The sequence below is a fragment of the Trifolium pratense genome, linkage group LG7 (assembly GCF_020283565.1).
Source record: "Trifolium pratense cultivar HEN17-A07 linkage group LG7, ARS_RC_1.1, whole genome shotgun sequence".
NCBI classification, from domain to species: domain Eukaryota; kingdom Viridiplantae; phylum Streptophyta; class Magnoliopsida; order Fabales; family Fabaceae; genus Trifolium; species Trifolium pratense.
In genome coordinates this window covers 6,772,423-6,800,234 of record NC_060065.1, presented here as the reverse complement: position 1 = coordinate 6,800,234, position 27,812 = coordinate 6,772,423, and the positions used below count along the sequence as shown (strand labels likewise).

General features: G+C 32.9%; 5 protein-coding genes across 7 annotated transcripts; 2 read left to right on the top strand and 3 right to left on the bottom strand.

The window, feature by feature from the left end:
• Positions 1–99: 99 nt before the first annotated feature.
• Positions 100–3,872, bottom strand: LOC123894203. Its single transcript, XM_045944134.1, has 7 exons — positions 3,615–3,872; positions 3,487–3,529; positions 1,924–1,994; positions 1,406–1,500; positions 785–852; positions 550–660; positions 100–326 (listed from the first exon to the last, which is right to left on the bottom strand). The coding sequence occupies exons 1-7, from the start codon at positions 3,784–3,786 to the stop codon at positions 194–196; spliced, it is 693 nt and encodes a 230-aa protein (XP_045800090.1). The 5' UTR covers positions 3,787–3,872; the 3' UTR covers positions 100–193.
• Positions 3,873–4,974: 1,102 nt separating this feature from the next.
• Positions 4,975–7,985, top strand: LOC123894202. The gene is made up of 2 exons (XM_045944133.1): positions 4,975–5,385; positions 7,145–7,985. Exons 1-2 carry the CDS (start codon positions 5,307–5,309, stop codon positions 7,747–7,749), a joined length of 684 nt encoding a protein of 227 aa, XP_045800089.1. The 5' UTR covers positions 4,975–5,306; the 3' UTR covers positions 7,750–7,985.
• Positions 7,986–8,425: 440 nt separating this feature from the next.
• LOC123895751 lies at positions 8,426–8,767 on the bottom strand. Its single transcript, XM_045946241.1, has one exon. It carries the CDS (start codon positions 8,765–8,767, stop codon positions 8,426–8,428), a length of 342 nt encoding a protein of 113 aa, XP_045802197.1.
• A 555-nt stretch (positions 8,768–9,322) lies between these two features.
• LOC123894201 (ylmG homolog protein 2, chloroplastic) lies at positions 9,323–11,528 on the bottom strand. Its single transcript, XM_045944132.1, has 3 exons — positions 11,188–11,528; positions 10,889–11,106; positions 9,323–9,775 (listed from the first exon to the last, which is right to left on the bottom strand). Exons 1-3 carry the CDS (start codon positions 11,434–11,436, stop codon positions 9,511–9,513), a joined length of 732 nt encoding a protein of 243 aa, XP_045800088.1. The 5' UTR covers positions 11,437–11,528; the 3' UTR covers positions 9,323–9,510.
• A 3,950-nt stretch (positions 11,529–15,478) lies between these two features.
• On the top strand, positions 15,479–25,397 carry LOC123894200 (copper-transporting ATPase PAA2, chloroplastic). Of its 3 annotated transcripts, none has more exons than XM_045944130.1 (17): positions 15,479–16,240; positions 16,335–16,412; positions 16,948–17,045; positions 17,147–17,200; positions 17,451–17,537; positions 18,104–18,268; positions 18,499–18,609; positions 18,752–18,820; positions 19,623–19,732; positions 20,384–20,489; positions 20,965–21,031; positions 21,622–21,701; positions 21,966–22,417; positions 23,125–23,299; positions 24,063–24,194; positions 24,818–24,968; positions 25,135–25,397. In XM_045944130.1, exons 1-17 carry the CDS (start codon positions 15,604–15,606, stop codon positions 25,227–25,229), a joined length of 2,667 nt encoding a protein of 888 aa, XP_045800086.1. In that variant the 5' UTR covers positions 15,479–15,603; the 3' UTR covers positions 25,230–25,397. The 3 variants fall into 3 exon arrangements, with proteins under 3 accessions (XP_045800086.1, XP_045800087.1, XP_045800085.1); XM_045944131.1 differs by having other exon boundaries at positions 15,480–16,234; XM_045944129.1 differs by having other exon boundaries at positions 15,480–16,246.
• Positions 25,398–27,812: the final 2,415 nt, after the last annotated feature.

Below are 27,812 nucleotides of genomic sequence, written 5' to 3'. Positions count from 1 at the left end.
TCTTGATTCTTGACAACAATTGGAAGCATATTATTACTACTAGCAGTTCCCATTTATTAATATACACTCATATTACTTGCTCTTAAATTAGAGAAAAGATAAAGAAACTCGTTGAAGTTTAAAAAAAGATCGATAAAAGTTTTTTTTATTTGATTTTGATACACATGATGTTAACTGTATGCATGTTAGCTATTCATAGTATTGACTGTAATTGCTTTAAATCAGGGTCTGAGCTCTCTGTTTCCACCACGTCCTCCCGGTCCAGGTATGAATCTGCTATAACCTTTCCCTTACTTAGCACATCCGATGGTACTGTTTGTAGGAGGCTGAAACAGAACTTATTAAGAACAGCATCATACTCTTGTGTGTGTAAATTGGTATGACACTAGAGTAAATGTTAGCTAGTCGGCTGCAGGACCGTTAAATTTAGAGAGACATTAATCTCTCAATCTAACGGCTTGTAGCTGACTACAGTATTAAGTCGGCCACAGAAGATCCAAGTCCTTATTATGTACTAGAAAAAGGGAGAAAAACTACACCACAAATTACCTGTCCAGAGCGATAAAGGCGGATCTGACTTTTGCCTTCATTGATTTGACTGAGGCGTCAGGATCATTTCTTGATGCACGCAGTAGCAGGGAATCAAGTTCCTCCAGTGACCTTCAGAAACAGAACACTTCGGTTGGGGGGTTTAAGTTTTTCATAATCATAAAAATGTTGATAGTCATTTCAAGCACATTATTTTCAGAATATTTTTTGCGGTAAATTGATAATGTTGCATTACCTCAGACATTCATCAACATTGTTGGAAGCAGTTTTACCATTGCCACTGTCGGAAGCATATTGCGCAACCTATATAAGATTGTGAAGTTGTAATTAACTTTCATATCTGCGAACATACCTTGAAGTCAATGATGATAAACTCGGAGAAGGAGATATAGATTAAACTAATGCTATGATATCAACAATGGTTTGAGATTTGAAACAATTAATGAAGCTATTGAAATTTGCTCGATAAGGAAGAAATTGGCTATATAAGCAGTTTAAAATGGTCTTCTTCTTTTTTTTTTTTTTAATTCCTGAACGGAGACAATAATAACAAAAGTTATTAGTTTCCATTGGAGTTTGAAATTTTAAGGAACTGTGTAGAAAATAATACCTACATAAGTATATGAATACTTGAAACTCAATTACAAAAATGTAGTCTCAGATTGCTTTGGAATTTAGATGGACTCGATCAAAACGGAGGGGGGGGTAACTTGCAACAGGGGAATTCAGTTTTTGAAAAATAAATAAATTAAATTGGTACACATAAAACTTTTTAACATCCAAAGGTACAAGAGAATAAGAGCCAGGAAAGGGAAAAGGAAGAAAAACTCAGAAGTTGAAGGAAGCCTTTACTTACTGCTCGAATATTTACACGAAGAGATGCTGCAGGCCCAGAACGAAGAAGAGACCGACAGAGGGCAAATTGGGGTTCAGCACCCTCTAAAGTTTTTTCTATAGTAGTAGAAAGAAATGCATGAGTAGATTTCATATCAACTTCAGTTTATGATAATTGCAGATCATGTGAAATGAATACCTACAGCAATCCTTGTTGTGAAGAGATAGAACAAGGAAAGTAATAAGAAGATTCAGAAACATGAATCAAGAGAATAAATGCATACATTTATGAGAATGAGGCCAAATTTACCAATCAGAGGAGAAAAGTGCATCTTATTAAATTCATGTTTATAGAGTGCTTATTTGTTTGTTCATAGTTATCTTAGCAAATCCAAAAGAGAGAAACGGGATGCCTGACAAATTGTGCAATAATACCAAGTATGAAATAAATTACACCAAAAGGTCCAAAATCACAGAGATTTACAAATATCTGGATATCTAGCATGACAAATGCAGCAGTTAAGGAAAAACTGACATTACCCAAATCTTTGAACTGGAACTGTGTGAGAATTACAGCTGGTACGTAAGTCTCCAGAGGCTCTAGCTTTTTTCTAGAGCAATTAAGAACAAATTAGAATCAGAAACATCATGCTTTATACGAACAAAACATTGATTTAAGTCAAATGTCAACAATACAAGACCCGGTACAAATTATAAAAAGCAAATCTAAAACTGGGAAATAGCTACTGTAGTTTAATAAATTAATGAATGCTTAATTGTGTAAAGATAAATAAAACCTTATGAAAAGTAACTCGTAACCAATCATGCTTGTATATTTGATATGGCACAAGTACGAATGTACAATACGACATGGATGCGAGGATACAAGAAATTCTTAAAAACTAAAGAAACAATATGACCTAGACACTTTAAGATGAATTTATTAAAAAAAAGGCTTTGATATACTACTATTTGACATGTTTTAAAAGTAACCCCTGATCATTGTGCATATTTGACACAAATACATAGTATTTGTAAACAGACTTTGATATATTTAATATACAACTGTAACTATATATAGATAATGATGACAACTTATAGGAAACTACTTGTGATCATAACGAAAAATCATAAAGATATCCCTCCCTTATCCATATCAAAAATACATTCTTTTACTGACTAATACATCATAAATGTATTTATTTATTTTTTCGGTGGGCTAAGTCCATACAGAGCAAAAAACTCTGGCTTTAAATGAGGCCCCTGCAAGTGGGCGGTGGGATTGGTCCCCTTGGATTAGTCGGTCCTAAGGCGAAAAAAAATAAATGTATTTCTTTTTCCCAACCAGGGTCCAATGTCACAAAATACCATTAGTCCTATTTAAACAAATCTTGACTGTATTCAGTTGCAGGTGAATTTATTCAATTGCTGATTATTTACCACCTAATACTAATAGTGTAATTATCATCCCCCCCCCCCCCCCCCCCCCCCCTTCCCATCATCCAAAAAAGCATAACTTATATGTCTAATTCACCAAGAGACAACTCTTCCAATTCAAGAAGTCGGTCACCGCGACCATCATCAAATGAATCACGCACATCTCCCCTAGACTAATATCCTACAATCATGCATGTCTGTTCTTTTATATCCTCACAGAATGAACAAAGGAGTATGTATGTATGGCTCCACAAAAAGCTTAAGAGCATCTCAAAGGGGCAACTCATTGTTTTGTACTAAAGTAGATCCTAAATGTATACATCACTTACTCTTACTTTTTTCAACTTAGTACCTAATTTGGTATCACCTTATCCCTTCAAGCAAACACCTCAGAAAAATTATTAAGGTGTATTTGGATGGATTTATTTGACCTTACGTAGGCTACTTGCATAAGCACTTGGGAGTTGCGAGACTGTTTGGGAGAGCTTATGGAAACAAGTCATTTATTCATAAGCAGTTTTCAGTTATTTTGATAAGCTCTCTAGGACAGCTTATGAAAACAAGTGATAGATTATATGAAAACAATTGGACTTTATATTTTATCGTTTGTTTATAGACATAGGCTTGTTTGTTGGATAAACAGTTTATCTGAATTTACATACATACCTCTTAACATATTTATCCATGAAATTTCCTTCAGCATTAGCATCTGCAACATGGAAAACAAGACCAATTCAATGTAAAGAAGAAGAGGGTGAAACAGAGAGAGAGAGAGAGAGTGTGTAAGTACATACGGTTAGGAATAAGAAGGAAGTGGGAGAGAACTAGAGAGATGGACACCATCCGGCGGCCTTCCTTCCATGATGACGGTGGTGGCGACAGTTCACAACTCACACGCTTCGTCTTCCGACTGGAACACTGCAAGGGGCTGCTGCTAACATGCGCGGGGGTCACAACTGATGCCATATCCACGCTAAGAACAAATTATCCCTTTCTTTTGGCTTTGGTTCTACTTCACAAACCACTCCTCTCTCTTCTCCTCCCATTATTTGCAAATATACCCTTTTCTTCCCATAAAAATATAAAATACATTATTTTTAAATATATTTTTAGTTCTCTAAATTAATTTTTAATTTTTTTTTTTTAACTTTGAAGTTTGAACCGCTTTTTTCTAAGAAATCATATTAATAAAGTAAAAAAAAAAAAAAAAAAAAAACAATAATAGAGGTTGTTGTTGTTGTTATTAGCAAAATTGCTAACTCAAGCAACATTCATTAGTAAGGGGGTGATCACAGATCCTCATGAAATGTGTTTTGTATTTTGCTTTAGAGAAGTTGAAAATATGAAAATGAATTATGCGCAATAAGTTCTTGTGCAATTAAGATGCCGTTAATATTTATCAACCATTTGATCAAAATCACATGACTTAGATTTTAACGCGGTTTTAATTTATTTATTTTTTTACGATACAGTTTTAATTTTTTAAAACATAACTATTCTGATTTTAAAACCTAGATCATCTAATCGAAGAACGGATGATTGTGATCGTTCCAACTGCATGCAGTCACATGTGCTGACTGCACACAATCCACATCCTGGAAATATTAATCATGTATTTTTCAATTACCGCTTTTCGAAATAAGTGTGGAGGAAAATATTTCGTTGGATGCAGGTGTAAATTATAAGATTTGAAGGAAAGTTGAGCCATTTCATCCTATATGGTTTTGGTGAAAAATAAAAGAGGGCTAAATTTTTGTCGGATGCATGTTGATCTTTGTAATAATCTTTTAACATTTTTTCATAGCAACTAGTCAAAGTTTAGTGGGAATGAATTCATGTGATTTATACCTGAGAGAATAAAGTGTAATTTAACACCATTTAAATTTATTTTTTTAAAATTTTTATACGTTTCTCTTTTTTAATCAACGGTAACAAAGCACACTTACACTTGAGAGAATTCATTCCCAAGTTCAGAAGCTTCTTATAATTTAGTTTGCTTATAAAAAATATTCACAAAAATAGAAATAGAAATATAGACAATATTTACATAGAATAACTTGGCTTAAAAAAAAAAACTTTGTTGCTTAAAAAAAAACTTTGACAATAGTTTTTTTTTTTTAAAAGAACTCTGAACAGAGTTGCAACTAATTAACCAAAACGGGTTTAGAAAAGAAAAATTACTTCGCACAATTTAAAAGATGAAAAATTGTTGATTCCCTCATAGTAATATTAATTCTTTCCCCGTTTTGAATAATGCAACTAAATATAACCTCACCGACAGAAAATGAAGTAATTTGATTATGAATTTGTAATTGAAACGTAACTTCATTATAATAATCTTCCAAAATCTTTACGAAGGTACTTTGAGCCAAAGAAAAAGAAACAAATTAGGTTGGTGAAGTGTTTCTTCACCACATTGAACCAGACATAATAACAACACACAGATCTATCTTCAATTTCTCTGTGTTCTCAAACACTAACTAACAATGGCTAAATCTTTCACATTGTGCTATCTTTTGCTCTTCATTCTTCCTGCTTCTATGGCTGCTACTGCTGTTACTCAAAGTAAGTCTTATTAAAAAAGTCTTCTTTTTCTTTTTCTTTCAGATTTAGAATCTTGTTGTTACTGTTTAGGTAATGTATATAATCACTTGAAAGAAAGAAAAGAAAAAAAAGTGATTTTTATTTCTTTAGTGTTAATCTTTGTGATCTGTTGCAATGTTAGCTCATTTTTTTTGTTGAAATTTTTAATTTTAAATAAAACCCAGTTTCTACAATGCCAGCATTTCACACTGAATCTGCTAGCTGTCTTGTTTGTGACTAGATAGATCTTAATTGCTTGCAAGTTTCATTTTTCAATATTCTTGAATCTTGGTTCATTGGTATTCAAATTTATGATATAGATATCTGATTTCGGATTTTCAGTATATTGGGATTTTCGTTATATCTGATTTGGTATTCAAATTTATGAAATAAGAAGTTGTGAATTAAGCAGTTGATAACCATGTACCTTGTTTGAAAATTAGATTTTTGTTGTTGTTAATTAACAAAAGAGAGTGCCATGTAAAGTTATGACTTTTCAATTAGAAATTCTTAAAAAATTTAAGCCTACGTTTCCGTTTCATTCCATAGTCATTAGATATGCCAGACAAAGCTGTAAATGTAATACATTGTTTTCTATTATTTGATATGCTAGTTTTTCAAAAGTGAATCTTATGGGAGTGTAATTACTAATTAGGACTTGATTTATGAACCCTTAAATGACAAGATCTTTATATTGACACAAATAGAATTAGGATTTAGGAATTTGAGATTTGATGCTGGTTTGGAGTAGAGAACATGTTGTGGGCAGATAAATATCTAGCTTTCATTATGGCTTCTGTATCGTAGATGAATTGGCTGTTTCAAACAGAATTAGCTTATGTTTGTCTTGGATGTGTCGTGCGTGTGCTTCCCAGATGATGGATTCTTCTGCGAGAATCTGTTGTGAAGCTCACATTTTATCAATTAAAGTTTACTAGATATGTTCTTTGAATTTTCGTATATAGTCTGCATTTGATACTCTGCGCTTAATTAACAAAAGAGTGGAGAACCCTGCCAAAATCTTTATATTGACACCGATAGCATTAGGATTTAGGAATTTGAGATTTCGTGCTAGTTAAGAGTGGAGAACATGTTATGGACAGATGAATATCTAGCCTTCATTATGGCTTTTGTATCATAGATGAATTGGCTGTTTTAAACAGGTTTTAGTCTGTATACTAGAAAAATATCAGAATTAGCTTCTGTTTTTTTAAATAAAAAAGAAGAAACTACTCCTATTATCATGGTGGCAATTGTTACCAACCTTTGTTATGTTTGCCTTGGATGTGTCGTGTGTGTGCTTCCCTGATGGTGGATTCTTCTGCAGAGAATCTGTTGCGAAACTCGCATTTTATCAATTAAAGTTTATTTATTAGTTATGTTGTTCTTTGAATTTTTCATATATAGTGTGCATTTGATATTTGCACTTAATTTATGTCTCACTACTGTTTTTGTGGTGACTCTTTCAAACACATTTTGCAAAAACTCAGTTTATGTGCCTTGCCTCGCTTCTTATTCGTTGATTGAGGTTACATATTTGGACATTTTCACTGATTTTCTATATATGACTTACTGAAAATTCTCAAGTATCAACTTATCTATAATTCTGAATCCTCACTTCATAGTTATATTTATTTCCTTACTATATGATTAAATTCCTTTTATTGAATTCACTAGTATTTACCCACTAGTGTGTTTTCTAAATTAACATTTGTGTGACATTTTGAAAACAACTTTGCAGGCAAAGTTACTGATAACCCTGCAGACAAGTTGGTTGCTGCGATTAACGAAAACAGAACTGCTCACAAGGATTCATCTCTATTTGACAATCCCGGACTCGCATGTCTCGCTCTTCAATACATTAAGGCATACCAAGGTGATTGTGGTGCTGTGGGTGGATCTGATGCCAAGAAGCCTCCTGAGTCTCAATTTGCAGAAGAATTTGCCCCAAACTGTGGTGTTAAAGCATCAACTCTTGCTCGTATAACTGGTCGTTTCTTGGGGTGCCAAACTAAGTATGTCCATGCACCGGAGGCATTTTCCGAAATCCTGATAAGAAACCAGAAAAGCTTAGACATACTCTACAGTAAGAATCACACTGAGGTAGGTGCTGCTGTGACTGGTACTGATGGAGGCTCTCCTTATTTCTGGTGTGTGTTGTTTAGCAATGGCAAATCTAACAGCACCTTTGCTTTTGAGGGTGGTGTGGCTAAACCAACAAAACCTGGTTGCTATAGTGGAGCTAATGATGTCTGCAGTGGTGCTCATGATTGGTCACAAGTCAGTGTGATGTGGCTATTTACTGCTTCAGTTTTAATTGCAATGGGGTTTGCTTTTCCATTGTGATCATGAATGAATTGTATGGATTTTCACTTGATCTAGGGGCCTTCTTTGTCATTATTACAAAGGCTTGGTCTCAGCTATTCTTTTTTTTTCTTCTTTCCCTTGATTTTTGATTTTGTTATTTGTTGAGAGATCATGCCAATTGTTTTTCTATCTTCAATGTTTACCTATGAAATATGTGGATGTTGGCTCTTGTAAATTTCTTATTTAGGAATACAAGTTTTTCTTTCATTGTTTTACTATTGGAATTCAAGATGCATCTATTTGGACATTCTGGACCATGCCTTGAAAAATTATTGAATAGTAACATGATTATACTTTCAAACCATACCACACTGGGAAAAAATGCTACTAGACAACAAAAAGAATCGAGTTCAAAACTTGTATATGGACTTTGTCAAAACTTTATAGAATTATTGAGAGAATGACTAGGAATGATTTTTTGCACGACTTTAGCATATTTTTAACTGTAAGATGAGTTGATAACTCTAAGCACTGTATCTAATTTAACAATCAGAGTACATCAGCCAAATTCTATCAAAATTTGGTAAGATGTTTTCTTCTATCAACATTGGGATCTTAAGATGACAATCGAGTTCTTCACATAGATATACTAGTACAAAAGAAAATCTTACATACTCTTCAATATCTCACAACACAGTTTGAGCATCACAGGGCATTACAGAGACGATTTCCATTTCAAAATAAGAAAAAGAACAGTAATAATCGCAAAAATACCACCCGAAGAGCCACAAACTCTATGGATCCAGTACCGATCAAACACGGCAAAGCTCCGGTCCAAGAAAGCTGATAAAGCTATGCATAAAATCAATAGAAAGAGTAGCAAAGGCAACCAAACAGCAACGTTTATGGGTTGTTCATCATCTTCCAAGTCACTGTCACACTCCGACTTGCGCTCCATGTAAAGAGGAGAAGCCACAGCTAGAACCACCAAACCTATGGTAGCTAGTTTCTCATATAATGAAAATTTGCTTCCTCTTTTGGAAGCTCCAAGTTCCATTCACTGTATTTATGATTTATTAGTGAAGTTGGTACTTGGTTTTCTCCCTGTGGGATAGCTAATGTTTTGTGCCAAAATGAATATGGTGGAACTGTTTGGAAAAAGCCACCTCTCTTATATCACTATGGTAATTGGAATCCCACTTTTTCAAAGCAAGTTAGGTAGTAAGGACTTGAAAACACATGCATGTTACTGAAAGGCTACTTCGGTTACTGTACTTGTTACATTGCATGGATATGATTATGAATCTGATTCTCTACTAACAAATCACAATATTCTCTACTGTTTAAGTTTCATTTGGAATCTGATGCTGTTTTCTGCTATAGACATGCACACAATGATTATTTATTTATCATAAAGAAATACACAATCTTCACAAATGTCTATGATACAATACAACTTCACAAATTCGAATCAATTCTTGCAGGGATTATAAACTTCTTGGGACAAACAGAATTTATAGCTTCAAATAAATAAAAAGAAACGTGCTGTAGAGCTTTTTACGAGGATGGAACAAATGTCTTTTTTGTACCAGTAGTTGAACAGTGTGAGAACTCAAGGAGAAAAGAAAATGTATTGATATGATGCTAATAAATTCATCACTTCTGAACAAAAAATCATAGGAATCGCAGGCTCGAAAATTGTGTTGCCTAGAACTATGATAACTGTGAAGTTACAACAGAAACCTATTTAAAGTTAAATAAATAAACAGGTCGAGGTACAAACAAAAACATTATGATATTCTAATTTGTAGAAGTGGTTGTCTTTGACCCGGTCCCGTGAAGCCGTCTCATCCATTTGTTCTGTGAAGAAGTAACAACGGTAGACTGTAAACTTGCTTCAAGACCTTGTTTAGATTGTTCTGGGATTGGAAGCTCAGCAGGGAGTGCAGCAGCAGTGCTAGTAAAGGCATTCAGGACAAGGAATGCTAGGATGGGAGAGAGATCCAGGCCTCCAAGAGGGGGGATAAGTCCACGGAATACGTTCAGATACGGGTCACATACAGTGCTGAATCAAACAATAATCATTTTATTGAACGCTCAGAAATTCTTCAACCAATTAAATATTGTGTATGCTATAAATCATTAATACATTAGCTACATTGGTTCTAGGATGTGTATAATAATGTCCAAGATGTGAAGAAACGTGAAGTTCGAGAATCTATTAATCTTGCATGAGGGATAAAATAACAGAATCAAGTGGTTTGGTAATTCATGGCATAACTAACTAAATTCTACCGGAGCCCCAATGGCATGCCGCTATTCAAGTACTCTCCAATACATCTACAACCCAACACCTACGACTAGGGTTGTTAAGTAGATCAGTGATCATCTTACGCATATAGATCACTCATTTTTACCCTTCTCATTTAAACACCTCATAAGCACCACATTTTAGAACTCAATCTACATTCTTACATTTCATGAATAAAATATTAGATGCATGTTAATCTACTCATGGAAGATTAGCTTTGGAGTTTATTTTAGCTTTGTTCTAATAAGGAACTCTCTACAACCATTGATGCTTAATAGCTACAGAGATGTAAGCTTAACAGCTCCCAAAAATGACAATTGTGATGCTCAAAGTGCAAGTCAAGTGCCCTAGCCCGAGAAACCAACCCCGTATAAATGGGGCGACAATATTTAAATTTTAGATTCTTGACCACTTGCGGCAAACATATGGGATTGACACTACATATTGTTAAAGTCGTATTGGTCTCCGACATATGCAATTACATTCAACCACTTTTATTTTCTCTAATTATTACCGGTGTCTATGTGCCAGTGTCATGGTTGTGACCGTGTGTATTTCAGTGCTTCATATCCCTCTTGCAATAAATACAACTCTAAGCAATGTTGTCAATTGTGGATTGTGCACAACAGAACTATAGCGCCAATGTAACTGGCACACAATATTTTGTACCTAAGTATCGCAGAAAATAACCGTGTGTTCAAATTCAGCTATGCAACAGTGCTATAGCGCTGCGACTTAACAACGCTACTATTAAATTTACATCTATCTATTTCATAATTGCCACTTTATGGACAAAACCTATATCCTGCAAATAAAAGTTAGTGTAGTAATTTTGCATATATTTGAAAAAAGGGATGACTCAGTTACCTGAGGGGAGAAACGATAGCAGGAGGAGCATTAGGAAACCAAGTAAGAACAAGCCTACAAACAAGCAAAGTGTTGTAAAGGTTCAAGAAATTTGAAAGTCCATTAGCCACGACTAATCCAGCGACGGAATCCCCAGGTAAAACAGCAGCAAAATTGTGATAATTATTATTCAACAATCTCCTGTTCCTGTTCCTGTTCCTGTAGTTACTGCACCGAATCTGAAAAACCACAAAAATCAACACTCTCACTAACTACATAAAAACGCGAAAATTAATATGAATTAGTTACTACTAGTTTACCTGGTAGCAAGTGTTGTGGAATTGAGAGGAAAGTGATAGTAGTTTGTTAATGATGGGGTTTTGAGAAGCGAGGGATTGGAGAAGTGTGGAAAAATGATCAACGGCGTTGGAAATGGATGTGGGGAGTTGGGGTGGGGAGAAATTGGAGATGTTGGGGAGTGCGACTAGAAATGGTGATTGAGAATTTCGTCCCCAATGAAACGAGATGTTGTTCTTAGTTTCTGTGTCGGTACCATTATTCATAGCCATTCTATTTCTATCGGAATCAACTCTGCGGAGCTCAAACAAGATAGATAGATAGATAACCCCAACCCAACCCAATCTGTGATAAGAAGATTACCTAAACAAGACAAGATAACAAAACTTTGAGTTGTTTTCTTAATGCACGTGGCTTCTTTTAATGAACACAACTAACTTTGAGTATAGTGACACTAAATTTCAGTATAAATTTTTATTATTATTATTATTATTATTATTATTATTATTATTATTATTATTATTATTATAAGGAAAAAAATATAAATAGTATATTTTAAGAGGAACAAAAAAAAAATTAAGTAGCTAAGGGTAAATTAGTGTTTTGGTGGCTTTTTTTTTTTATATACAGAAAGAGGAAAAAAAAAAAAACTTTCATGTATTATTATAATTTTTTCACTGTAGTTTATGAGAAAACAGTTATAAAAATATAATTTTTGTTAGTGAAAATTTATGAATCAACATAAAAAATTATTTATTAATATAAAATATTTTCATAAGCTAAAAAAATAAGGTAAATTCAATCGTACCAATTTTCATTCGATTAGTTTACCCAACTCATGCATCTTTAAGCAAATTAATAGTAACCAAAAGATCAAATAGCACATGAAGTCTATGGATTTCACGAAAATGGATTATGTGCCGTTATAGAATGGTTTAAACAAATGCAGTCAATTAATACAAATTTGAAATCATGATCGTCCGAATATAAATAGTTTGACTGCACCAACAAACCGGCTGCATGGAATCCGAATCCTGGATTTCACAATTCATTGTCTGACTTGAAACATTAACCAAATGTTTACCATCACTCATGTCTATAGAGAGCCAACAACTATTACAATTTCCGTTCTTATTGTTACTCCTTTTTAGACGCATCTTCTTCTTCATTTGATATTAAGGTATCAAGTAGTGTCACTTTTCATTCAACTCTAATCATATGTTTGGTTTTATGAAAAAAAGTAGAAGGAAAGAAAATTACACAAATCATACATGAATTTAAACTAACTTTAGTCAAAGTTCATGCATTGGTTTGTGTAATTTTATTTCCTTGCACTTTTTTTCCATATAACCAAACAAACCTTAAGTATCTTCTTATTATAAATTAAAGGCTTAATTAGTAAAATGGTCCCTTAAAGACATTTTTGGTTTCAGATTGGTCCCTTAAAGAAAAAAAGGTCCAAATAGGTCCCTTAAAGAAAAAAAAGTCCGAATAGGTCCCTTAAAGACATCTCCGTTAATCAGTTTGGTCCTATTTAGACCTCTTTTTAGGGACCAAACTGATTAACGGAGATGTCTTTAAGAGACCTTTTCGGACTTTTTTTTCTTTAAGGGACCTATTTGGACCTTTTTTTCTTTAAGGGACCAATCTGAAACCAAAAATATCTTTAAGGGACCATTTTACTAATTAAGCCTAAATTAAAATATCTTCTTCATCTTTATATATGATATATGATATGAACTTTTTCTATTAGCTATTTTATTTTTATTATAAAGAAAAATAGTTATACGTAAAAGCGTTTATTATTATAATCAAATAGATGAATGACTTTATGAATACTTCAAAAAGATTTATCATTTTGTCAAATCAAATTCATATTAATTTTTTCTAAAAATGTGATAAGAATTAAATTAGTAGTCAACAAATAATCTAAAAATGTGATAAGAATTAAATTAGTAGTCAACAAATAACGTTAAAAACTTAGAGATTAAATTAATAGTAATTTATTAAAATATAAAAACTTAATTAATATTAAGTAGTAAAATACAGTGCTTAAAAAAAATTAAGAAATTCAAATTAGTAAGTTTGTATTAAAATTTGTGTATTTTATATTAAATGTATAGTTTTTTAATAAATAATTGTTATTTTTTCAATAAATAGTAGTACTTCCTTTGCTACCAAATACTACTATAGTAAGAAATAAAAACAAAAAAAACATCAATAACAAGGAACATAGTACTTGGTGTAATTTTTACACCTAATTGCCAAATATACCCTCATATATAGTCAAATGATTTGTTCTCACATAGAAAAATGAACAACAACCTTTGGTATGGCTTTAGTAAAAAAAAAAAAGGAAAATGTTAACTTGTGCCCTTAAGGCACATTTTAATGAGATAAATGTGGAAATATGCTCTTGAAAATTGTGTAATCAACTCTTTTAACATTTAGGCTTTAATACAGTTTTGGTCCCCCTATTTTTAATTTCTTGAAGTTTTGATCCCCCTCTTTCAAAAATCAACTTTTTGGTTCCCCTATTTTAGTTTTTCTTGAGTTTTAGTCCCCCACTCCATTTTATGGTCAATTTTGATGACATGTCAAGGTCATTAATGACATGACATTGCATACTTGGCCAAAACAATATCCATGTCAATAAACTTTTTCTTACATTTCAATAAATATATTTTAAATATTAAGAAAATTATAAAAAATTATAAAAAAATTGTTAAATATATTAATTAGTGATTGATATTTTTTATCTCTCTTTTTAATCATATTCAACACCATCGTCATCCTTCATCATATTTTTCTATCAACACCATCGTTCACTCCATCAAAATAAGTTTCATCTACAACAACAAACCCCAAAAATCAAATAGTGGAAGATCACATTTTTAATATTGGGTTGCAGAAAATAAATGAAGAACAAACCTTAATCCATAAAACAAGATAAATACCAAATTGAATAACAACAATAAAAAAGAGAGTGATGACGATGATGTTGTCTGTCGGTATCGATTAGAAAGAGGACATTAATGTCGATGAGGGGATGCCGAAGACTTCTAGAGGGAGAATGAATGGGTTGAGCGATCTGTAATTTTCGATGCTGATGCTGATACTGATATTGATGATGTTGTACGGGTTCTTAAGATTTTCCAGATTTATTTTTTCTTAGATTCAACATCAATTTGGGAATAGATCAATTTGAGAATAAATCAATTAGGGTTTTTTTTTAATAACAAATATTAGAAGCAATGACAAAGATGATGAATCGATGATTGTTCTCCATGATAACGATAATATGGTATGAACAATTTGAGATGAGTTTTTTTTTTTTAATAACAATTTGTAAAAAAAACAAATTATTATTATTATTATTATATAGTAATTCATAATCATTTTTTATTTTTCCTCTTAGAAATTTTCTAATTTCTAAAACATATTTATTGAAATAGAATAAAAAAATTAATGACATGGATAATGTTTTTGCCAAGTGTGCAATGTCATGTCATTAATGACCTTGACATGTCATCAAAATTGACCCTAAAATGAAATGGGGGATTAAAACTCAAGAAAAATTAAAATAGGGGACCAAAAAGTTGATTTTTAAAATAGGGGATCAAAACTTCAAGAAATTGAAAATAGGGGGACCAAAACTACATTAAAGCCTAACATTTAATATTTTATATCATTAAATGCTAAATTTTTATATTTAGGTATCTTATCATGTGCCTTTAGAGCACATGTTAACATGACCCAAAAAAAAAACCTTTGGTTGGAAAGGGTAAAATTGACATTTTTAGATTAAACTAGCATTAAAAGTTGTGTTTTTTTCTTATATTAACGACTAAAAAATTTTTCAAAATTTTTCTTATATATAATATCAGAGTAAGTAGTTACTTTTGATCACTTTAAAGTTTTTTTTTTCACATGTTTTTCTTTTTTTACACATATTGCACATGTTAGATAGATAAACCCAAAACTATATATAGTGACTATATATTTTTTTAGGTTTATATAGAGACTAATTTCACATATTGATAAAGTCATGTATTTATTTTTTTTTCCAAGTAGTTTAGTAATTAAAAATTTTACATTCAAACTAAATAAGTGGATGACCGGAATTCGAATCCCGATATTTACGTAAAAAGCAATGTCCCCGCCAAGTTAATGGAGCTCGGGGACAAGTGATGCATGATTTTGAGATGACCAAATTGATTTGATGGCTTATTCGATTGTAGCCGCCAGATTATTGTAAGGAGGAAAACGTGCGCCTACAGTGTAATAAAACAAGTCCCGTGAATATCACGGCTCTGTACCAGATTACCGGTATCTAACTTTCACCTCTAATAGTAACTTAACGGAGAGAATATCATATCTCAAACCTTTATTATGGAGTAACAGATAATTTCAGTGGTTCACGTTTACACCACCAGCTAATGGCGACTCATCTTCTAAACCTTTCTCTCTTCTCTCCACCTAACTTCTCTTTCAATTTCAATCTCAATCATCACCACCACTTCATTTTTCCACTTCCTACAAAACGACGTCGCATCCACCACCACCGGAAAATCCTCCGCCAAAATTTCTCCATATCAAACTCCTTCAGTACTGAGATTCGCTCACCACAATCACCTCTTCTTCAACTCCAACCACAGACCAAAGACTCGCCGGTTCTTCTCGATGTCACCGGAATGATGTGCGGCGGTTGCGTCTCCCGAGTCAAAAACATTCTCTCCTCCGACGAACGAGTTGACTCAGTCGTAGTCAACATGTTGACTGAAACCGCTGCTATTAAGCTTAAACAGCTAGATGAGGAATCAACGAGTGTTGCGGAGAGTCTTGCTCGGAGATTGAGTGAATGCGGATTTCCGACTAAGAAGAGAGAGTCAGGTTTAGGAGTAGCGGAAAATGTGAGGAAGTGGAAGGAATTAGTGAAGAAGAAGGAGGAACTTCTTGCTAAGAGTCGTAACCGTGTCGCATTTGCTTGGACTTTGGTTGCATTGTGTTGTGGTTCTCATGCTTCGCATATTTTTCATTCTTTGGGGATTCACATTGGTCATGGTCATGGTCATGGTAATGTTCAAATCAAATATGCAATTTCGAGTGGATTTTGTAATCAAATTCAAAGACTCAAATCTAACTTTGTTTTGAGCTTTTCTTTTTGTAGGAACGTTTTTGGAAATTCTTCATAATTCATATGTCAAAGGTGGTTTAGCTTTGGGCTCTCTATTGGGACCTGGAAGAGGTGAAGTTTGTTTCTCTCCCTTGCAGTATATCTTTTGAACAGCTCAGTTGGTAGCTACTTAGGAGATGATTGGAATTTGGAGGGGCCGGGATTTGAACCCTAGATTCCCCAGTTCTCCACACTTATAGTGACTATTGGACCAAAATAAAGAATCTTTTGAACAACCATGTCGTTAAGTATTATTGGAAATGCCTTTTTCATTTTAGGGGTTTGTTAATGTAGTTTCTTATTGTAGTAGATCTGAATAGACAAAAATAGCATTTATAAATGATTGCTGTAATGCTGTTCATTAACCATTTTAATTAGTTCAATAGAGTTAAATTTTAGATATTGAAAGTTACTATTTTTGATTTTTTAGTGCACAAGTTAACCACAAAATCTGTTTTAATTATGAATGCATTTATAAATTTGAAGAAAATTTTGTTTCGGATTGTAGTCTTGCCAGTTATGGGATACATTCCTTGAAAATTTGAATTTAATCATACTCATACTGTTATGATTTTCTAACTGTATTAGATTCGTGGAAATGTTGCAGAATTACTCTTTGATGGCCTGAATGCTTTTAAGAAAGGGTCGCCAAATATGAACTCTCTTGTGGGATTTGGTTCAATAGCTGCTTTCATTATCAGCTCGGTGAGCTTCTCTCTGAGATTTGAGTTTCGGTTAAGTTACAAGACAGCTAAACTTTGTTTTTGTTTTATGTGTTGTTAATTTGAACTTCATCTCTGTTATAGATTTCACTACTGAACCCTGAGCTGGCATGGGATGCGTCATTCTTTGATGAACCGGTGACTTTCTTTACTTTCAAATGTCTCAATATTTTCCATTCAAGAATTTACTTTTTTTAAGCCAAACAAAAGCAACCTACTACTCAACACGGCTAGGGATTTTGTTTGGTTAGACTTTAGATATAATAAACTTACACTTGTTCAAAAAAAAGATATAATAACCTTACAACTTTACCATCTTTATTCGCATTTTTAACATTCATGGTGATAATAAGCTCCTCATATAAGGATTTTATCTTTTAGCGTGCAGGTCATGCTTCTTGGTTTTGTGCTTCTAGGACGTTCTCTGGAAGAAAAGGCAAGGATTCAGGCATCTAGTGATATGAATGAACTTCTTGTAAGTTGCAATGTGGTTCATCTCTTTCATTTGATAATATTCCAAGAAAATTGTTGCCTCTTCTGTATTCTTAGTCCTTGTGATTTGGACCCAATTTTGTGTTTACAAGAACAAATTGATACACATTTCATAGGCATTGTTTGATAGTACATCATTAGGTTGGTTAATGAGACTTGAGTCTTTGGAAGCTTAACTGCTTCAGCATTGTTGAGATAGACTGTTGATCTAATAATATGTTCCCTTTTGATGGTTATATGACCTTTGGAAGTCGCAGCATAAATAAGAGATTGTGATGGTGTTCCATTTAAAAATACTATCTCATTTCAATTTTCATCTTTCATTATCTTCCATTTTCTGATAATCGATATTTCTTAGATAGTAGATACATTAGTAATCCAAGAATTGGAACATTGGTTAAAAGGGAAAAAATGGCTTATATATGAACAATAAACATCACATTATAGTTTGAATTTAATGAGTAGCCGTGTTTTTTGCAGAGTCGTATTTTATAAGTTGGTTTAATTATTTTGTCTGACATGTATTTATCGGGGTGAATGTTTTTCCAGTCACTAATATCTACTCAGTCAAGACTTGTCATTACATCATCAGAAGGTTCCCCATCTACTGACAGTGTGCTTAGCTCAGACTCAATTTGTGTGGAAGTTCCAACTGATGATATTCGAGTAGGAGACTCAGTGTTGGTGTTGCCTGGAGAAACTATTCCTATAGATGTGAGCCTTTCAGATTGTTGTTGAAACTCTGTTTATGTTAATTTAGGCTTAAATTTTAAAGGCATCTGAAGTACCTACAGTGGGCCCAAATCTTCCACCAGTGACCATAATATTATGCAAATATTTACACTTTGAACACGAGGCATCCCTTCTTGATTTAAGATGGAATATATGCTGAATCTTGTTGGTTCACTTGATATTGCTTGCTAACATTAGAAACTTCTGGGCAGGGAAGGGTCATTGCAGGAAGAAGCGTTGTGGACGAGTCCATGCTTACAGGAGAATCACTTCCTGTATTTAAGGAGGAAGGCCTCACAGTTTCAGCAGGAACTATAAACTGGGTAAGACTTTGAAATAATATTGAATTTTGTGCTGCCTCACTAAATTTACTGGTGGGCACATCTGACATTTTGATTTTAGTCCGTTTGATTGGGAGGGAAATAAATTTAGTCTATTTCATTTGCCAAAATATTTCTATTTCAGGATGGTCCTCTAAGGATCGAATCTTCTTCAACTGGATCCAACACAATGATATCCAAGATTGTACGCATGGTTAGTATCACATCTTCTGTAATGGCTTAGTGGTGAGACTATATAGTGTTAATAAGATAATCTAGTTTTTCCATGTTCTTTTCCAGTTATGAATTTAATTTCTTGCATCCTTAATTGTTGTAGTTTTATAGGACAATGTGGTGCATGCAACTTCTTTTCTTCATTTAATTTCAAAAGCATGCATTCTGGGATGTCTTAGCAACCAACCACAAATTAGGAAGGTTGGCAACAAGAGAAATAAGGATGGAACCAAGAAATCAACTCAGCCCAAGTTAGTTAGGACTTGTCAGTTAAGAGCCGATCTTTAAAGCTAGTAGAGTAGTTAAATAGTTAGGTTGTTATAAATAGAGGCTGAGAGGTAGGTGGAGGCAGTTAGGGCATTTTTGGAAACAGGTTGCCATTTACCAAGGTTGCAAACTGCAGCAGTGTGAACACCAATGCCATTCAACAAATAAGTAACAAAGGTGGTCCGTCTTGAAATAGAGATTGGAAGCGTCAATTCAAACATGCACTTAGTTGGTCAGTCAGTTTTGGGTGGCTCCTTGGGAGAAATCATTGTATTTCATTCTTGATCTCCATAACTACGGATATCAACTGATACATTGTTAGATGAGGATATTTAAATAAACTTCCTAACTTTCATTATGTTGTTCTCTATATTCTGAACCAGCATCTTTCAGGATGGTGACGATTCTGTTGGTATTTTGAGATTGTAATGCTGATAAATTCATTACTTTGAGACATGAAATCAAACATTTATAGAGAGTTTCTACCATATTATAGCTCTATATGGTAAATATAGGTCGAGGATGCTCAATCGCGCGAGGCACCTGTACAAAGGCTTGCAGATTCAATAGCAGGGCCATTTGTATTTAGTATAATGACCCTGTCAGCAGCAACATTTGCATTTTGGTAAGTACTTATATTTCCATACAAAATCTTTTTGCTGATCTGGTTATGATCTATATGGTTGGTCCCAAATGCTGTGGTTTATTTGATATAGTCCTAACTAATACTAATTTCCTACAACATATATCATTGATGTAATCCTACCTACGTAGCCCCGACACTTCACAAGAAAATGAGTTGTGTACCATGCCTATGTTAGTGACCATGCTTCTTAGAATGTTGCTATGGAATTTCTGATTATCATGCACATTTAATTTTCCCAAGTAGAAAAATAAAAGATTTAGAAAATCAGGTAATAATACAACATTTCTTCTCAAGTTGGTCAATTTCTTTCCTTTCTTACCAATAATATCTCAAAGTCCTTTTTAGGGAAGAACCTTAGTTGATAGTTAATATATCTGCCAACTGACATATACAAGAACATTTTCCATGTTGGTATCAAAGCACTTGGGAGAATAAGGTGTTCATTTATACTTATTAATCATTATTTGTGAAGTATAAAAATACGATATGCGGCGAAATCGAAAAAATAACATGAAGAAATAAGGAAACTGTACAAATCAATGAAAGAAAACCATGTAATGAAGCAGGCATCGTGGATTGATCATTCATCTTACCTATTAACTTTAACAAACTTGTTGCATTCAACTCTAGGTATTTTGTTGGAACAAACATATTTCCTGATGTTTTGCTCAATGATATTGCGGGCCCAGAAGGAGATCCTCTGCTTTTGAGTTTAAAACTCTCTGTAGATGTTTTGGTGAGTAATTCTAAACTTGGATCCGATGACTTGTAATTTGTGCTTCAAGTTCGTGATTAAAACTTGCATGCCCTTCCTTCCCTATTTCTTGAACATGGAGCACTCCTATTTTACTGGATTCAGCTTCTGTTGTTCAGGACATACCGGACAAAACTTTGCATACCCTTTATCTTAGAAATCTTGAGTTAATGCAAACAGCTATCAATTTGGACTTTCAAATCAGTAAAATCTCAGATATTGTTCTATAAACTAGTATTTGAAATATTGTCCTTTTGAAACTGACTTTATCATTCAATCACGACAAGCATAAATGAAAGAGGAAAACAACAGTAGGGTACAAATAAATGCATGAAGGAAGGTCAAGTTTGGCATTGTTTCTGAAGAAACGAAAGTTCATGCAGGATAAAACTGAATTTTGGTGTTTGTACTTTAGTTTTGAGTTGATTTTTTTACAACTATTGTTTCCCATTTGTAGGTTGTTTCCTGTCCTTGTGCTTTGGGTCTTGCCACACCAACAGCAATCCTAGTTGGCACCTCACTTGGTACTTTATTTATTCTTTCTGCATTTAGTAAACTTAGATAAGTTTTACTTGAACAGTGAACACATACATTAACTGTATCACATTGATCTTATGGTGAAAACTTGCTCATTGCTCAAATATTGAATAATTTTATCCGATGCTACAGTTTTCCAATTTTCCCGTCCTTGAATAATTGATTGACATTAAGTTATATTTTCTCATTTCATTTTCCATTTAACTTTATTATTTCTTTCTTTCATTTTTTTAGTTCTTTCCTTTTACTTTTAGTATTTTTTTTAGATTACAACTTATAGCATTTTTTTTTTTACTAAACTTATAGCATTCTTGGTTGTCTGTGGCTCTATAAATATATATTTGCCCATTGCAAGAGAACCACAACTACTACAATTATAAAGTTGCTGTCTTATAATCAGGCATAAGTTTTTTTTTTGTTTGCCAAAAGTTTTACACTTGAATTTGAGAACTTATTCTAATTTTTATAAAATATACCATATTACTGCTTGGCAACCTGGTTTGATGCTTTTAGTATTTTCTATCCCTTTTTTTTACTATTTCACACTCTAGGCATAAACCGTCTTTGCAATGACCAGGGGCAAGAAAAGGACTTCTTATCAGAGGAGGGGATGTGCTAGAACGCTTGGCTGGTGTAAATTATATTGCTCTAGACAAGGTTAATTCAATGTTCATAGACTAATATCTGGTTCTCTCCCCTTCATACATATATATGCTGCTGTGTAGATGTGTTTGACACGAATGATAATCAAAATCAATCTTACATCTATTTTATGAATTTAATAGCATGGGTTTCTTAAAGAAAGCACTGTTGGACATTGACTATTAAAAGATAATCTGAATCCTCCTCCAACTTTGAACATTGACTAACATTTTTCTCAAAAACAAAAGGCAAGAAGATTTTCTAACACCAAAATTTCAGACAGGAACCCTTACCAGAGGAAAACCAGTTGTTTCTGCCACAGGCTCTATTCATTATGGAGAGTCGGAAATTCTTCAGATTGCTGCGGCAGTGGAGAAAACTGCATCACATCCTATAGCAAAGGCTATCATTAATAAAGCCGAATCATTAGAGTTGGTCCTTCCACTCACAAAAGGACCGATAGTTGAACCGGGTTTTGGAACCTTGGCAGAAGTAGATGGGCGTTTGGTTGCAGTTGGGTCTTTAGAATGGGTTCATGAACGGTTCAAGACTAAAATGAACCCATCTGATTTGATGATTCTTGAACGTTCTTTGATGAATCATTCATCGAGTACATCTTCTTCGAAGTATTCAAAAACTGTTGTCTATGTTGGACGTGAGGGAGAAGGCGTAATTGGTGTTATTGCCATATCTGACATTGTGCGTGAAGATGCTGAATCTACTGTAACAAGGTGCTTATATTTTTGTTTATATACTCCTCATAATATTATAACTCGTTTTAGGCAAGTAATACTACTGCTTCTTCTTTCTGGACAGATGTGAAGTTGGTTCACTTTTACAGAAAGAGGGCAGTGCATTTTTTAGTAGCCTTTACTTCAAGCTCAAAACTAATGTCTAACGATGCACCCTTTTCTTACCCATTTGTTAATTCCTGATAAAAGTGTAAGAAATAAATCTGCTAAACATATTTCGACTATCTTGGAACCACCCAACTGGTTATTGGTTAATGATGTTCAAGATATAGTTAATAAGTAAGTACTCTTGGTGTTAATAAACTACTAACTATCCCTAAATTGGAAAGATTTTTATTAATAAATTGTTTTGTACCTACCCTCTTGTTATCTGTGCATCTGGTTTTTTCTGACTGGTTCATTTGTAATACATTTGTTTAGATATTTTAGTTGAATGAGGCCACCTAGCAAAACTGTTTTACATTTCTCCTTATGACATGTGTATTGTATTAAATGGTTTGTACTTGCTACCATTATTTCCCTTTAACGCTTAAGTCTATTTGCTAAAGTTTGACCATTCAAATCTACACTGTGCTGGATTTCATACCACATTTATTCGAAGTACATGCTAACATCAAGTATGTTCTGTTGTTTTCTAATGCTTGGTGGGTGCATTTTCTGGCTGACTTTGTTGTCTTTATTGCAAGGCTCAAGAATAAGGGGATTAAAACAGTCCTCTTATCAGGAGACAGGGAAGAGGCAGTTGCAACCATAGCAGAGACAGTTGGAATTGAAAATGATTTCGTCAAAGCATCATTGTCTCCGCAGCAGAAATCTGCTTTTATTTCATCTCTAAAAGCTGCTGGACATCATGTTGCTATGGTATCATGAAAGCTATACACAAAAGAAACTCTCTTTGTAATTCTGTATAGCTAAATAGAGAATCATGTTATGATAAAAGGTTTTAAGTAGGGTTTAGTAGACAGGTTAGAACAAGATAGAGTACTACATATAAGTTTTTCTCTATGGCCGGTGCATATTAAAAGTAGAACATAAATGCCCATGATGTAAAAAAACACAGTACACTTTTTTGTTGGTCTAGACCGTCAGCATCTGAAAGTCATATTTGACCCCGGCTAATCCAAGTTCGGCTGAGTAGACCCATACAAGGGTGAAAGTTCTCCTGATGGCTATTTTTTCATTCACAAAACTCAAACTCAGTACTTTGCTTAATGGAAACCAAGCTCCTTTCTACTTGGACCAACCTGCATTATAAATATTGTACATTTTGGTTTCACTGAATAAAGTTGAACCAAATAGAGCAAAACAGACTGTTCCATTCAATTCTGTCCATAATATATGTCTAACACTATCATAAAGTAATAATGAATCTGCTCTTAAACATTAATTACATGCATCAGTTACACTAAATAATTAGATTTCTTTCTATTATTTTTTATGTTATGATGATATGATATTAATGCTTGCTCTTCATTGAATAGCATGACAATGGATCAGCTGCACCCTAAAATGCTTTTGCTATAAGCATCACTGGATTTATTTTCTTACTAGAATGCATATAGCAATGAATATTGAATGGATATTAGTGTCTTGCTAAGAACTGTTTTTTCTCTCCTTCTCTAAGGTAGGTGATGGGATAAATGATGCACCCTCTTTGGCTGCAGCGGATGTTGGGATCGCTTTGCAGAATGAAGCTCAAGAGAATGCTGCCTCAGATGCAGCATCCATCATACTTCTGGGCAACAAAATTTCACAGGTATGTTGTTCTGATGTCTGGGATTCATTAATTTGCTCTCATGTCATTCTTGATGCCAAATGGGTGACAAGGTGAAATTTTCGGCACTTGTGAGCCTGTGGCAACTCTATATGTTTTCATATTGTTTTGAGATTACACCGCAATACAAGTGATCTGCTTAAACAATCATCAGTCTGGTGCAACAATGATGTAATGCATATTTCTTTTGTGACTGAAATCATTTCTAACTGTTTTTATGTTGCATGTATGTTATTATCTAGTAGTGAATAGATGGTGAAATGGAAGGGTTATGGTTTTTTATTTGAGGGGCGCGGGGAATATGATAGGTAGTCCTCATCATTTACATTGGAAGATATGTAAATACGCCATGTTTCATCCTTATGTAATACTGTATTCAAGCGAAGTGTGTAGTGTTATAAGATATGTTTGGCACGAATGGTGTATTTTATGGTTAAATTGCAGTTTTCCTTCTTGTGGTTTCACTTAAATTGCTTTTCCATCCTTTTGTTTATAGTGTGGCACTTTCACATAAATCTATGCTGTTCTGTTAATAATTGCATATTGGTGACACCGACCACCATATGGCTTTCCATCCTCTTGTTTCCTGACTTTTTAACGGACAGGTTATTGATGCATTAGACCTAGCACAGGCAACAATGGCAAAAGTTTACCAAAATTTGTCTTGGGCAGTAGCTTACAATGTTGTTGCCATTCCCATTGCTGCTGGTTTGTTGCTTCCCCAATTTGACTTTGCTATGACACCTTCACTTTCAGGTGAGCAACATTGTACCACTCGTTTTCATATAACAGTGAGGCATATAAGGCCATGTTTTTATATTGTACTTGCAATTTTGGTTCATTTATTTTCTGCGCCCACCATATCGTCAGTGAAAAAATGGTTATTTTCTGTTTGTTACCTTTGATATTTATTTGATCTCAGGTGGCCTAATGGCTATGAGCTCCATTTTGGTGGTTAGCAACTCACTACTTTTAAAGCTTCATGGGTCTAAGACCTCCGGAAATGGTTCACTCTAGTAACATAGTATCTTCTTCCCTAGATACAAGAGTCATCTCATAGTGTTTTATAGGACTTCTTTTTGTAAAAAAACATCTGCATTAATTATATGTTTACGAAAAATACTGCTAATTATTGTATATCTTCTTTTATAGCTGGCAATATATATATTTTGATAGAAAGATAAATTAATTCTCTCGCATAAAAGATAAATTTGAAAAAGTTGATGATAAATTTAACACTGCTATCAATTTTTTAGATTCTCGTGATTATTTTAGTCGATAGAATTCTATATAGTTAAAGATAGAGGTAGTAATAAAAATCTTCCATCCATTCAAATAGACATGGATTTGTATAATGTAAAATCTTGTTTCTTTATGTAATGTCAAGAAATCCATTTTTGTTTTGCTGTGTTTGAAAAAAAAAAAATTCATTGAGATATATTAATACACAACTTTGTTTAGACTTACCATCCACAATACTATACAACCGAGCTATTTATTTTGAGTGCTTGTATGCAGGGGCGAACCTCAACATAAATCATCTGTGGTAATATTTTTGGTTCAAGAACTAAAATATATTAAATTTAGTGGTAATATTTTTGGTTCAAGAACTAAAATATATTAAATTTATTAAAAATAGTCGTGGCAACTAAATTTATAAAAATAAAATTAGCCGGTCATTTATTTGTTAAAAACAATTAATTTGACGAGACCAATCACATCGTGCACTTGCAGGGGCTCCATTTAAAGCCAAATTTTTTTGCTCTGTATGGATTAGCCTACCAAAATTGACATCGAAGGGAATCGAACTTGAAATCTTTAGAGGAACATACTCTAAGGTCTCAAGTCAACCCAAGTAAGTTTATAAAGATGAATACTAATACAACATTAAGAAAAGTACATTTAGAAGTGACAAACAACAATAATGCAATTACTAGTCTTCATAAATTATAATGAATTTTTAAAATATTTCAATTTCAATGAATCCTTCTAATTTATCAAGTTAAAGAAAAAAAGGGGGAAATAGTCATTTTAGTCCCTCATTGTACAACTCGCTGTCATTCTAGTCTCTGACTGAAGAAAAAATACAAAATAGTCCCTGACTTAGCAATCCGTTAGTCACTTTGGTCGCTGACTTCATAAAAATATTTCATTTTAAATTTCAATGTTTCAAGACAAAAAAACCACATAAATTCTAACTAGAATCGTTACTAATTTTATAGCAAACTAGTGAAAAAAAGGAAAACAAAAAGTGTAAAACATTTTTGTGGCGAATGAATATGTCTTTATTCACTCTACAAAACGATGCATTTTAAATTTTTTTTTTGGTCATGGCCGCTTGTGTGGCTATAGCCACATCATGTGAATCCCCTATGCTTTTATTATAATTTTTTAATCTTCATACTTATGTCTAATTTTTATCATTAATATTTTTTTGTTATGTATTATATTTAATTTGAATGTACATCTTTTATCATTAATATTATATTTAAATTTTTAAAAGATAATTAAATTAATATTCATACTTTTTAATAGGATTTTTTTGGTACATGTATATTGTATGATTTCTCAATAGTAATTTTATTTAAATAGTAATTTTTGGGTACATGCATGTGGTAGATTTTTTAATAGTAATTTTATTTTATAAATAGTAATTTTTTTGGTACATGCATGTGGTATGATTTTTTAATAGTAATTTTATTTTAATAGTAATTTTTTGGTACATGCATGTGGTATGATTTTTTAATAGTAATTTTATTTTCAAATATTATACTTTCAATAAGTTAATTATTAATTTCTTAATTTAATATCAAATTCTTTTTTTGTTTATTGATATTTTATTAAATTTAGAATTTTTATTTTAAGTTATAATTTTTTAGAGATAAATTTGTAATTACTTTTCTTATTCTATTTCTTACCAAATAAGTAAAAAGTAAAGTTCTATGCACAAAAAAAGTTGAATAAATTCAGTCAAGAAAAAAAGTCCACATGACCAAAAAGAAAATAATATGAATTGTAAAGAATTAAATTTATATTCTATATATTTTTTTTAGTCAAATACAATACCTCGTGGTTAACGATTCATTTCTTGAGATAAATAAGTGGTAAATTTCTGATATTGGAATCCGATTTCTACACGAGACACTAGATTTATTCCAAATTGAGATTAAAGCCACTAAATTTAGTCTAATATTTCTTCTAGTCCTAAATATAAAAAAATTATTGTTTAGATTCATTGAGAATCTAATGTATCTAGTTTGTAATATGGTCCAGATACATTAGGTTATTGATGAATCTAAAAAATAATATTTCTTCCAGTCCTAAATATAAAAAATATTGTTTAGATTCATTGAGAATCTAATGTATCTAATTTGTAATATGATCCAAATACATTAGATTCTCGATGAATTTAAAAAAAATAAATTCTCTACTAAAAGTGTAACAAATAATAATTTGAATAGTAATTTATGTAAAATAATGGGGTAAATTGTCCCGTAAAAATGGCGAAAAAACAAAAAAGGATAAGCTAAAGCCGAAAAGGAAAACCGAAAAGGTGAAGAAACTAAGAGTGGGTAATGACGTGTCGAGTACGATATAAAT

Coding starts and splice junctions, on each gene's coding strand:
- LOC123894200 (XM_045944129.1), top strand. CDS start 15,604: ATGGCGACTCATCTTCTAAACCTTTCTCTCTTCTCTCCACCTAACTTC. Junction 17,201..17,450: donor CGTCATTCTTTGATGAACCG/GTGACTTTCTTT, acceptor TTTAGCGTGCAG/GTCATGCTTCTTGGTTTTGT. Junction 24,195..24,817: donor TGGGCAACAAAATTTCACAG/GTATGTTGTTCT, acceptor TTTAACGGACAG/GTTATTGATGCATTAGACCT.
- LOC123895751 (XM_045946241.1), bottom strand. CDS start 8,767: ATGGAACTTGGAGCTTCCAAAAGAGGAAGCAAATTTTCATTATATGAG.
- LOC123894201 (XM_045944132.1), bottom strand. CDS start 11,436: ATGGCTATGAATAATGGTACCGACACAGAAACTAAGAACAACATCTCG. Junction 11,107..11,187: donor TCCACAACACTTGCTACCAG/GTAAACTAGTAG, acceptor GTGGTTTTTCAG/ATTCGGTGCAGTAACTACAG. Junction 9,776..10,888: donor GCTATCGTTTCTCCCCTCAG/GTAACTGAGTCA, acceptor TGTTTGATTCAG/CACTGTATGTGACCCGTATC.
- LOC123894203 (XM_045944134.1), bottom strand. CDS start 3,786: ATGGCATCAGTTGTGACCCCCGCGCATGTTAGCAGCAGCCCCTTGCAG. Junction 3,530..3,614: donor CTTCCTTCTTATTCCTAACC/GTATGTACTTAC, acceptor TCCATGTTGCAG/ATGCTAATGCTGAAGGAAAT. Junction 1,501..1,923: donor GTTCCAGTTCAAAGATTTGG/GTAATGTCAGTT, acceptor CTACTACTATAG/AAAAAACTTTAGAGGGTGCT.
- LOC123894202 (XM_045944133.1), top strand. CDS start 5,307: ATGGCTAAATCTTTCACATTGTGCTATCTTTTGCTCTTCATTCTTCCT. Junction 5,386..7,144: donor TGCTACTGCTGTTACTCAAA/GTAAGTCTTATT, acceptor ACAACTTTGCAG/GCAAAGTTACTGATAACCCT.